A 12,500-nucleotide genomic window follows, 5' to 3' on the forward strand; every position below is an offset into this window, starting at 1 on the left:
TATAATATATATATATAATATATATATTTATATCAATTTATTTATTATTTATCAATATTTGCGACGGAGTTGCCCAAAATTCCCCCTTCCATTCCCCTCCCCCAGTCCGCCTCCCCCTCCCCCATTCTCCTAATCCCCCTCCCGTCCTCTCCGCAGACGACGCCGTGGACCTGTGCCGCTGGCGTCCCCTCGGCTCCCCTCTGGCGGACCTGACGAGCCAGTGCCACGACTACACGGTGTGCGAGCAAAGGGGCGACGGAAGCCTGGTCGAGCGGAGGCTGCCGTGCAAGAAGGACTTCCTCTTCTCGCAGCTGAGGCGGCGCTGTGTTCCTGAGAAGAAGGTGAGGGGAGGGTATTCCAGGCGGCCTTGGATACTGTGACCGGTTGTTGGATATTTTTTCTTTTTCTCTTTTTTTTTTGGGGGGGGGTCTTGTTTTTGTCGTGGGTTTGTTCTGATCGATGTGATAGCGTGGCTGTTGTTGGTTCGGCGTTCGTTGTCTGTAATAGGGTATTCGTGGTCGTGGACTTTTCACACTGTGTAGCGCGAGACGAATGATTTCTCGTCGCGACGTACCCGCACTAAGACCCCTCTTCCGTCCTCAACAGGTGAACTGCGCCAAGGAGACCCTCGGAGAGATCCTGGGCTTGGGCGGTGCGAGGCAGAGCCCCTCCGGCAGCAGCAGCAGCAGCAGCAGGAGAAGGCGAGCCGCCTCTCTGCTTCTGTCACACAGGTTCCGCCGAGCCGCCCTCACGCCCCTCGCCAACTTGGTCCCGACCCACGCCGCTGAGGACGCGCGCGTACGTCGGGCCCTGTACAGCCTGGCGGCCCTTCAGCAGTGGGCGCAGGAGAACGCCCGCCACACGGCCTTTATCAACGTGTACACTCTGAACACGCGAGGCAAGGAGGGCTACTTCCCCAAGAAGGCCTCGGGCGCCGGCGGCCAGCAGGAGGGACGCAGGTACGGCTACATCAGTCGCAGCAAACGAGACGTGAACAACGCGACCGTGGCAGAGCAGGCGCTCCACCAGAACGGAACCAAGGTTGCGGAGCTCAGCCCAGACGCCGTCAGCAGCCCGACGGACGTCCGCGAGGAGATCCGGCCGAACCCGTCCGTCATCGGAGTCGCCCCGAAGATGACGGTGGTGAGGCACACGTCCGCTCCCGGGTCGGGGGTTCCTCCCGTCTCCAGCACGGTGTCCTCGGCCGTCCCCTCGCTGCTGACGACCTTGTCCACTCTCACCATCAGTGGGGCTTCAACGCGCACCTCCAAAACAACCACGTCAACCACCACGGTCACAGTAACGCCATTCACCGTCACCATTACCACAACAGAAACCAAAATCATCCCCACAGAAACAGCGACTGTGATAACGAGCCAGGCTTCAGGCAGCCCCACCAGCACCATAGCGCCTTCGCTCACAGAGACCACTCCTCTCCCGACCATGACTCAGATCCCCGAAATTGCGCCTCCTGTCAATGTTGCTGACGTAGGTAGTGCAACAGTCGTCAGCAGCAGTCCCTCAGAAACCAAACCCGAAGCCGTGACACCCGTTACCGAGGCCAGCTCTTCTACCCCGAGCGTTCCTCAAGAAGCAAGTATTAGCCAGGAAGGAACTACTACCGCTGTTCCTGATGCACAGAACACAAACATAACTACAAGTAGAATAGAAACAGAAGTAAGTTCAACTGTTGCAACCACCACAGTAAGCTCTTCTACGGAATCCTCTGCAGTAGAAGCACCAGTGAATTCGAAAGCAGAGAACACCACATCTGCTACAACAGAATCTTCTGCACCACAAGCAGTAGGGAATTCAACAACAGAAACTACCACAGTTTCTTCTTCAACGGAACCAACCGTGACAGAACCAGCGGTCAATTCCACGGAAGTGAAAGCACCCGAAAGCGTTCCGGAAGCCTCAACAACAACAGCAACAACAACAACTACCACCACTACTACTGTTGCCAGTGCTTCGACCTCAGGGGCAACTGTCAGCCCACCCCCAGCCACGTCACCACCAGAAGGCGCTGAACCTGCCTTGGAAGACGCCCCGTCAGCCAACGCCACAGCCACAACAAGCCAGCCCCCGGACTTCATGGTTCCTGAGGGAAGCGTCAATGTGTCTACCACGGTCGTACCTGGGGAAGGGGACACGCTAGCCAACGGAACCTTAGTCCAGCCAACGCCAGCGCCACCCACGCTGGGTACCTACACGAGAGACAACCTCCCTGAAACTAGCTTCACTTGCAAAGATAAACAGCTGGAACAGTTCTACCCAGACCCAGAGGCCAACTGCCAAGTGTTCCACTATTGTTCACTAGGATTTATCGAACAGCAAGTACTGGATCTGAAGTTCCTCTGCACCGGCGCCACAATGTTCAACATAAAGACCCAGAAGTGCGAAGATATGGCTAATGTCACCTGCAGCTTTAATGACACTACTACAACACCACCACCACCTACTGAGCCATCAACCATCGCAACAGAACCGTCAACAACAACAACAACAACAGTAACAACAACAACAACAACAACAGAAATCACAACACACTCATCATCTACAACAGTAGCTACAACTACCACAACAAGGCCTGAGTTATCCACATCAAAAACTCCGGTAAACACAACAGAAGCACCATCAGCTACAACGGGAGCGCCCTCGACCACACTGGCAGCTATAGGAGACCCAACAGAAGCCCCGGCAACCACAACAGAAGCCCCAACAACTACAACGGGAACACCGCACGAGGGTCATCATCATAACTGGAATGCTACAAGGCCAGACGTAGAAGCTGCTAAGAATGAAAGTGTTGCTGAGGAGAAGACAGCAGAGATCGAGCCGGTCGAAACCACAACCTTGGAGCCCGAGGTGAGAGAAGTGACCGAAGTAGAATTACCCGAAACTGAAACCGTAACGGACAGAGTTGCGAGGGAAGAAGTGTCAACCAGTACGGAGGGTTTGGAGTTTACTTTTGAGACAACCACCGAATACTTCCTGGTGGAAGAGCCGGAAATCAACACGGAACTCGGACCGATCGTCCTCGCTCCAAGCTCCGCAGAGGAGCCGTCAGTGGGAAGCACGATAAACCCCGAAACCTCAGAGACTCCCGCCAGCACAACAACACCCGTCACAGAATTCCCCACGGACGTGTCCACACAGGAGAGCATATCGCCCCAAACTCCAGCGCCCACAGAAACCACGCCGCTGACGGAGGAGGTCGCTTTAGCCAGCGAGGAGTTAGAATCGAGCATCGTGTCGATAGCCCGAAACGCCTCCAACGAGTCGAATCACACTGCTTCGACGTCCACTGAAGCGAGCCAGACCGAAGCGGCATTGTAGGGTCCGTCACTCGACTGGACGAGAAGGGTATTAAATGGCGTGCTTCAAGTCGCGCCTGTAATAACACTATTAATTATTCTTCTGTTCTCTCTTTTTGGGGGTTTATTTATTCTGAGAGATTATCAGTAACATAGGTTTATGTGAGAGTTATACCTGTTACCCGTGGTATTCCGTGCCAAAAAAAAAATAATAATAATTACCTACTCTGGTTCAAGGAGCAGAAAAACATTCCAAAAAAAAGGTATTATTTTCATCACTGTGATACGTTGCTAATGTAGGTATTTTGTGAAGCAAAAGGGAATTTCTCTTTAACCATTAATCTACCAATAGAACTCTTGTTTTTTTTTTTTTTTTTTTTTTTTATCTTAAAAAGAAAGTTGACACAATCACTAGACCATGGTTTTAAAAGTCACATGTTCCAACTTTTTATTTTTTTGTTTTTTCCGTATGTCATATTATGGGGGGGGGGGGGGATTGAAACGATGTAAGAAGTAAGATAATTTAGCAAATTAGCATGAAGGCCAGTGGTGGGATGTGATAAGGTAAATAAGGTAGCTAATTTGAACTCAGTGTAAGAACATCCGAACTACAATGACACAGTATTAAAAAAAAAAAAATACAATGACACAGTATTTAAAAAAATAATAATTACAATGACACAGTATTTAAGAAAAAAATGATTACACAGTATTTAAAAAAAAAAGTATGTGTTATTGTACTGTATGATAAGTTGTTAGTAATTTTGAGTCAGATAAGGTTGTGGCACATTAGGCTAGTAGGTAGCTTAGAAATGGACTCGTGGTAAATGTGAGAAGATTTTTAAAATGTATTTATTTGGGAAGTTTGTTAATTTATATATATATATATATATATATATATATATATATATATATATATATATATATATATATATATATATATATATATATATATATATATATATATATATATATATATATATATATACTGAATCAACGGAACTACCACCATTTTACCTAACTCGTTTGTACCCTTGAGTGGCATTTTCTGTACTGATCATTTCAGGATTATTAAGAATTACACTTCTATGAAAATAATATCTTATCACAAGTCTGTTTTAAGAGCCTTCCAGGGAATACCGTCTCCTGCTATTTAGTTAACAGACTCAGTCTTACTAGCAGCTTATGAGAGAGTGAATGGTTGCAACGTGCTACAGACGACTGTTATTAACCCTTTCAGTTGAATTACGGCCGAGGAAAGAACAGGATACTTTTTTATTTTTATTATCTTTATTACTGTAAATTTCACATCAAATGGAAAAAAAAGCACCCCATTGCAATCCGTTGATGTTTCAGTTGATTAGCAGAATTTACATGGCATTCATTATATATGCAAATGTATATACATGCATATGTATGTGTATATATGTATATGTATATATCCCACAATGAGATGAATCCCAACCATTCTCTAGACAAATTTTAATCTCAGAACAACCGTAGAAAATTCAGGTAATAGATACTTTTTTTTTTCTTAATAGAGATTTTTGTTTTAATATGCCACACCCAATTTTATTCCAGTGGCTCACCCACACGCAAACAATTTTTTTTTCCGCTTGATAGCAAGACACGTAGAGCAAATATCCTTATTGTTCGTTATCTCGGCCTAACATCACATAGTGAGATTTACATTCCGTTTACGAAAGCTTAGACAGGAAACTTCGGCGATATAAATGGTATATATAGTTTCTTCTTCTTCTTCCTCCTCTTCTTCTTCTTCTTCTCCATAATCCTTTTTCGTCCTTACCCGTTATTCAATAAGATAACATATTTTCCTTACCTTTAAATGAGATATCTTTTTACAATCACCGTCACAATATAGCGAAACATCGATTTCTAGTTAGCACAGACTTGTTACACATAATATATCATTAACATCATCTCCTTTGTATATTACATCAGTGTCAATCATATCAGATAGATAAACATTTAAGAAAATAGAGTCTGTTTCTTATGATAATAATTCAAATTTATTAATTAAAAGCGTTTTTGCATTACTTTTGGCTGACTTTAGTTAGATATTCACCTTCTAATATTATATATACGTTGATTATATGCACGTAACAATCATTATAAATAAACATGCATATATTTAAGAGTATATTAGGATTTACCTCCCTTTTTTTACATATATAGTGTAAATTTCTGATTATGTTTAACGTATTGGTTGGCCTAAGAAGTGAATAATATTTTCGAGATAAATGTACTTTACACCAGTAAATATGAACGGTAACTAACATAGGTAAGGTAAAATGTAAGCATCCTTTATCTTTTTACGAATCAAGAGAAATTTCTGGACATTAGGTCACATTAATTGTCATGCTAAGTGATATTTTGAAAGCGTGTGTCATTGTTGAGATGGAATGTGTAATATTTTTATAAACAAAATCAGATATCAAATAGTGGTAAGTACACAAGCAATGGTTTGTATAAGTCACATAAAACTTGGACGATGAGGGGTCAAGGCAATCAAATTGTATCACAGCAGAAGACACTATCAGAATCTAATCCTCTTTATAGCGTGTGTACCATGGTGAGCGTGATTCGAACTTGTTCACGGAAACCCAGAGTAGTAACAAAACAAAAAAAAAATTTGAGATGCCTGTCTTCCAGGTGCTTGCAATAACGTATTACTATTATAATACACATTTTTGTAACTAATGAGGAGAGGCGAGGGAAGAGTCAACATTTTCCTTGACGTTCCCTCGGCCTAAATCATGTTCCTTTTGACATAGAAGAAATAAATGACTAGGTCCTTTGAAGAATGATTTTTTTGCTTGGGTAGATGGATTTCACACTAGGGTCATGTTATCATTGCCATTTTACAGAAGCTAAATTTTCTTTTTATTAATGTTATACCCGATTCACTCAGATTTCATACTCAATAGCCGTGTACCTGACCAAAAAAATCCTTTTTAAAAGTATTCCCTCCTTGCTACAAGGCAATTCTTAAGAGATGATAAACTTGCACATGGCTTAATCTTCCTTTTACTGATGACATGTTTAGGCCATGTGCAGCGTTTATACATGAGTCGCAGGGTTCAAGCCTGGTGAAGAAAACCAGTGATTAGAGAGAGAGAGAAGACAATATACGAGTTTAAGGATGTAGGTCTATTTTGTGAATGTGTTTGGATTGGAGGAAAGGCTACGTAGACATTATAAAGCGTTAATCTGTATTGCACATTTTTTTTAAAAGATGGTTAATCCCTCTTGAACTGAAAATAAATAAATAAGAAGTGTGTGTGTGGCGATTTTTGCGTTGGTATAGTCTTGGAGAATGTAATCCCAGGTAGAGAATTACACTTTTTTTTAAATATAATTCCATCTGAAATTGAAAATGTAATGGAAAAAATACCGTAGAGTAAACAAAAAAAAAAAAAAAACAGACAAGATAGGCATCCTCCAGTCCACACAGAAGCATCCAAACGCATCCATTCTGCCGGTGATGTGTTAGGAACTCGAAAGCCTTTAACACACTTCAACAAGGTTCAAGTTCACCACACTGTAAATAGAAAATGAACCTTGCTGAATCCTCATTTAAGGTTTTACACCAAACTTTGAAGTAAAAATGAGCATTGGCTGCTTTTTTCTTGCATTTGTGATTATGATATTTATTATAGCATATATCATCCCTGCGTTGTTTCTATTACTGTCTCCTTGCCTCATAATAAACATGGTGACTTCATGTTCAGTGGTCGTTTCTCTTATCCTACCCTTTCTATTAATAACTTATTGGTATATTTAACTGTTGGTTTTGATTTGTTTCTCTTTACTTCTCTTTTCATCAAATATTCTGTAATTCCATTTGCGTTTTGATCATGACGCCTTGAAAACAAACATACGTATATCTAGCGAGGTATCGGACACATCTAGCGACACCTGGCAATGAGAGATTGTCTGTTTACTATCGCGTAGTAAAATTATGAATGAAAATTTTAAGTTGCCGGTGATATATATACTTAGTTTTTTCTTCTTCCTTTTCTAATAATCATTACTTAATTTCCGCTTATTATTTTTATTATTATTATTATTATTATTATTATTATTATTATTATTATTATTATTGTGCTGTATCAAATTTCACCTTCTTGTCAATATGAACTCTTCAACTTGATCTTGAACAAATAATAAAAAGTGATATTATTTAAATGTTTTGTCACAGACGCTTAGATTTCGCATTATTAAAAGAAAGTAAACGTTTTTTTTATTCAGAAATGGCACAAATCTGGCATAACAATATATATATATATATATATATATATATATATATATATATATATATATATATATATATATATTGGTCTATTCAACATCCAGTCATATTAGTTTTTCTTTTAATCATCTAAATAATGATAATGAAAATGATATTACCCAACGATAATTAGTTGATTCATAGTATCAACATTAAGCGTGGCGTATAATTTTGTTGTATTTTATAGCGACGTTGACTAAGTAAGCATAACAATTTCCGAATATAAATCATGCAATACCAAAAAAAATAAAAATGAAATAAAAATAATAATAATAATAATAATTATATATATGATAGCAATTAAAAGATCATTGATACGTAAATAGATAAGTGAAAATTAAAGAGAAAATCAGACTTATCAGAATTAGTCAAATATTTGTCAATTATTCTATAGTAAAATAGTATCTTTTTATGCTATTTTAAGTGAATTTCGTTATTTTACTTTTTATTTCGTTCTTTATTTAGTGTAAGAGGGAAATTAAATCAGTTTAATTAATGTGGAATATAAAATTTAAATTTAAATTTAAAATCTATATGAAAAAAAAATAATCGCTTTATTTATTTTATTTTATTTTATTTTTATTTTTTTTTATTTTTATTTTTTTTATTTTTTTTTTTTTTTTTTGATTATATAACTTTATCATTTTTTATTTTTGGTTATGGAATCTTAACATTCATTTTTATATTTCCAATTTTATTATGTAACCTTATCATTTTTTTTCCTCTTTGATTATTTAACCAAACATACACGATATAATCTAATATATTAAAATATCACTAGTGCATACAGCAGAAAAAACAAACAAACAAACAAATAAATAAATAATAATGATAATAATAATAATAATAATAATAATAATGATAATGATAATGATAATGATAATGATAATGATAATGATAATGATAATGATAATGATAATGATAATGATAATAATAATAATAATAACAATATTCAAATTGCTTTATTTTTCGTTTCCCTCTAAATCTAAATAATTAAGTTGAATTAAGAGCATTTTTATCAGCTGATTACTTCCAACTCTTATCGAGAAAATATTTCCTTATCAGTTTCAAAACACAAGGAAAACTACAGGGAAAAAATAATAATACTATTGATAATAGAAAATGATAATAAAATAATAATGAAAAATAATAATATATATATTTTTTTTTTTTTTTTTTGACCCGATGAAGGAAAACTATTAATAATAAAAATAAAATGATAATAATAATATACATACATACATATATATATATATATATATATATATATATATATATATATATATATATATATATATATATTTTTTTTTTTTTTTTTTTTTTTTTTTTTTTTTTTTTTTTTTTTTTTTGACCCGATGAAGGAAAACGAGAAACTGCGAATATTGCAGCATTTGCAACATATAAAACCAAAACATAAAATTTAGCAGCATTTGTGAAATTTGTACGCTGAGTAAGTCCAGGTGATGGCTTTAACCTTGCTTAATTTCTTAGTTTGAGCAATTAAATTACTTTTTTTTGGCCTGTCTGCCTGCTTACTTGCTTGCCTGTCTGCCTGCTTGCTTGCTTGCCTGTTTGCCTGTCTGCCTGCATGCTTGCCTGCCTGTCTGCCTGCTTGCTTGTTTGCCTGTCTGCCTGCTTGCTTGATTGCCTGTCTGCCTGCATGCTTGCCTGCCTGTCTGCCTGCTTGCTTGTTTGCTTGTCTGCCTGCATGCTTGCCTGCCTGTCTGCCTGCTTGCTTGCCTGCCTGCCTGCTTGCCTGCCTGCTTGTCTGTCTGTCTGTCTGCCTGCCTGCCTTCCGGCCTGCCTGCCTGTCTCTGTCTACCTGCCTGCCTATCTGCCTGCTTGCCTGCCTGCTTACCTACCTATCTGCCTGCTTGCCTGCCTGCCTGCCTGATGAGAAGCATACCAGCGTTTCCCTCTCAACTGCCCTTTCAAAGCAGCTGGGAATGTCAGCAGCTAGTGATAGCCACTATGATGGTAGACCTTAACATACATAAAGGTTTATGATATACGTGTATGACATACATTTATAATATACATGACTCCGCGTACCTAGAATGAGGAGGGTGCAAGAAAGAAAGAAAAAGATGAAGAGAAGAGGAGACAGAAAGAGACAAGGAGAGAAAAAGAGACAGACAGACACAGAAACGGAGAGAGGGAGAGAGAGAGAGAGAGAGAGGGAGAGAGAGAGAGGGAGAGAGAGAGAGAGAGAGAGAGAGAGAGAGAGAGAGAGGGGGGGGAGAGAGAGAGACAGATGCCGAGAGAAAGGAAAAGACAGACAGACACAGAAAAAAAACGAAAGAGAACGAGATAACGATACAGACAGACAGACAGACAGACAGACACAGAGACCCAACCACTCTAATCACAAAACGGGACGAACATCGCCTTTAGCCCCACATATAATCCAAATATCCGAACCCCCCCCCCCTTACGTGAATAATCATCACCATGTTATTAAACAGAATAACAATATTCTCGACCCTGTTTCATGGCTCCCCCCTCCCCCCACCTCCCCCTCCTCCTCCTCCCTCCCCCCTCTCCACCCACCTCCTCCTCCTCCTACCTCCCCCCTCCCCACTCCCTCCCCACCCACCTCCTCCTCCACCCCTCATCCCCACCCTCCTCCTCCTCCTCCTCCTCCCCCCCCCCCCCACCACCTCCTCCTCCTCCTCCTCCCCACTCCCCACCCACCTCCTCCTCCTCCCCCCTCCTCACCCACCTCCTCCTCCTCCCCCTCCCCACCCACCTCCTCCTCCTCCTCCTCCTCCTCCCCCTCCCCTCCCCACCCACCTCCTCCTCCCCCTCCCCACCCACTCCTCCTCCTCCTCCTCCTCCTCCCCCCTCCCCCCTCCCCATCCACCTCCTCCTCCTCCTCCTCCTCCTCCCCCTCCCACTCCCCATCCTCCTCTTCCTCCTCCCCCCTCCCCCCCCTCCCCATCCACCTCCTCCTCCTCCTCCTCCTCCTCCTCCTCCCCCTCCCCACACACCTCCTCCTCCCCCCTCCCCCCCTCCCCATCCACCTCCTCCTCCTCCTCCTCCTCCTCTGAAGACCACTGTGGGCATATAATCACTGGACACCGAACCCTATACTTATTGTACAGGGGCCCTTATGGTTTTTGAGTATATTAAATCATGAAATACCTGGAGTACAATTGAAACAAGGTTATATGCTGGCACACTACGCGGAAATGAGTGTTAGTGGGCTACCAAATACCCATGGATCTTAAGCCAAATTTTATTCCAAGCCAGACTTGACCTGAGTCTCCCGACCAGGGTTCCTTTTGAGAGGGAGAGGGGGGCTTTGTCAATGGTTCTTTGGGATATTGGTGGAGTGGCTGATGATATCGGGGCTTTGTACATCACGTGCCAAGTCATCTCGAGCCTGTTTCTATTATGCATTCACGAGCATGCATATATCTCAGCAGTCCAGCAAGGTACACCTACTTATATAACATTGTCATTTTCTAAACTACCAACGAAAAAGCTTAAGACTATTTATTTTACCTGAACCAGTTATTAGAGCGCGTTAACAAGATACACACACTGATGGCCATAAGCTGTGAACAACTAACACACCAACAAAATGTAAGTAGTAATAGTAACAGTACGTATTGTTTGGGTCCCCATGCTTCCTTTTACAGAAGGCCAACTCCGTAGGCAGTTAAGCAGTTGTTTCAACCAGGCCGTTTCATAACTGTTGGGATGCTGTGAAATCGTGTCTAGAAGGTGCACTCCATAAGCAGGTGTTGTGCAAGATGTAGTGTTGTTAGCCCGGCTGTTCTGGGAAGTTAAATAATTCATAATTGTTTGTGTTGCTCAGTACGGGTTGATGTCCAGACTGAAAGCGTTTGATGTATCCACTTTGTCGTTGCTTGTTCCTGGTCTATATGAGGAGCGGTATTTAAAAAAAATCTTTTTCATAATACCTTCGCATGTAGGTTTATAAAAACCCTGTCTGTTTGGTGAAGTAATTGTAAATATATTTTCTAAAAGCAGAGGTATATGTAAATGGGGGTATAGAGTAGGTATGTACATTACTTAACCCAGTGCCAGCGGGTGGCAAGACAACAACGCCTATGCCCACTGCAATAAAAAAGATAATAATAATAATAAAGTTTATCTATTGTCTTTACACATAGATAGTTTTACAATTGCTCGGTCACCAAGGAGTCTGCTATCAGTCTTACCTATCTCATCTGTTTACCCTTTCCCTTCATTCTATAAAAGCCTCATTTCTAGTACACCATTGTCTTTGGCGTTATTAATATCTTGATAACAATTTAATAATCATAATATTAATCAGGATCGATCACTTAGAGCCTACTGATAGACTCCCTGCTGGCTCGGTATTCTGTCTGTCAGTCCTGTTGCTACAATGAGTTCGCTGCTTTTGGCCAATTGTGATATATTAAAGAGATCGAGACATATATATATATATATATATATATATATATATATATATATATATATATATATATATATATATATATATATATATATGAGGCGCGGCGTGCATTTGATGGGTGATGTCTGGGAACCCTAGAAATTGCTGCATTTATTATTCCTAATGTTATCATCGTTCCTTCTGTTTCCTCCTATCAATTACGATGTTTATTTTAACGTTTGATTCCCGTTCATAAGCAGGAGAGAAACTTTGATGATTAATATTCAATTATCCAGTCGGCAACCGTAAAATTTAAGGTTTTCTATGGAAACGAATAGCGAGGTAATGACATAGAAAATGGAAATCTTGTTATTTTAGCGGTGACTAAATTATCTATATGCGACTATTTAATTAACAATGTACAGCTTTTATCAAAATTTCTGAATATTCGACAACACCTTACTTATTTATTTACTATACTTAT

General features: G+C 40.4%; 1 protein-coding gene across 2 annotated transcripts in view; it reads left to right on the plus strand.

The window, feature by feature from the left end:
- The window catches only part of LOC119576421 (mucin-5AC-like), a 57,295-nt gene extending 50,227 nt beyond the window's left edge, over positions 1-7,068 (plus strand). For both annotated transcript variants that reach the window (XM_037924121.1, XM_037924122.1), the window contains 2 exons: positions 157-341; positions 607-7,068. In XM_037924121.1, the coding sequence (XP_037780049.1) occupies positions 157-341; positions 607-3,339 (2,918 nt within the window). In that variant the 3' untranslated portion in view covers positions 3,340-7,068. The remainder of the gene's footprint in view (positions 1-156; positions 342-606) is intronic.
- The last annotated feature ends 5,432 nt before the right edge of the window (positions 7,069-12,500 follow it).

Source organism: Penaeus monodon, chromosome 8 (assembly GCF_015228065.2).
Source record: "Penaeus monodon isolate SGIC_2016 chromosome 8, NSTDA_Pmon_1, whole genome shotgun sequence".
NCBI classification, from domain to species: Eukaryota; Metazoa; Arthropoda; class Malacostraca; order Decapoda; family Penaeidae; genus Penaeus; species Penaeus monodon.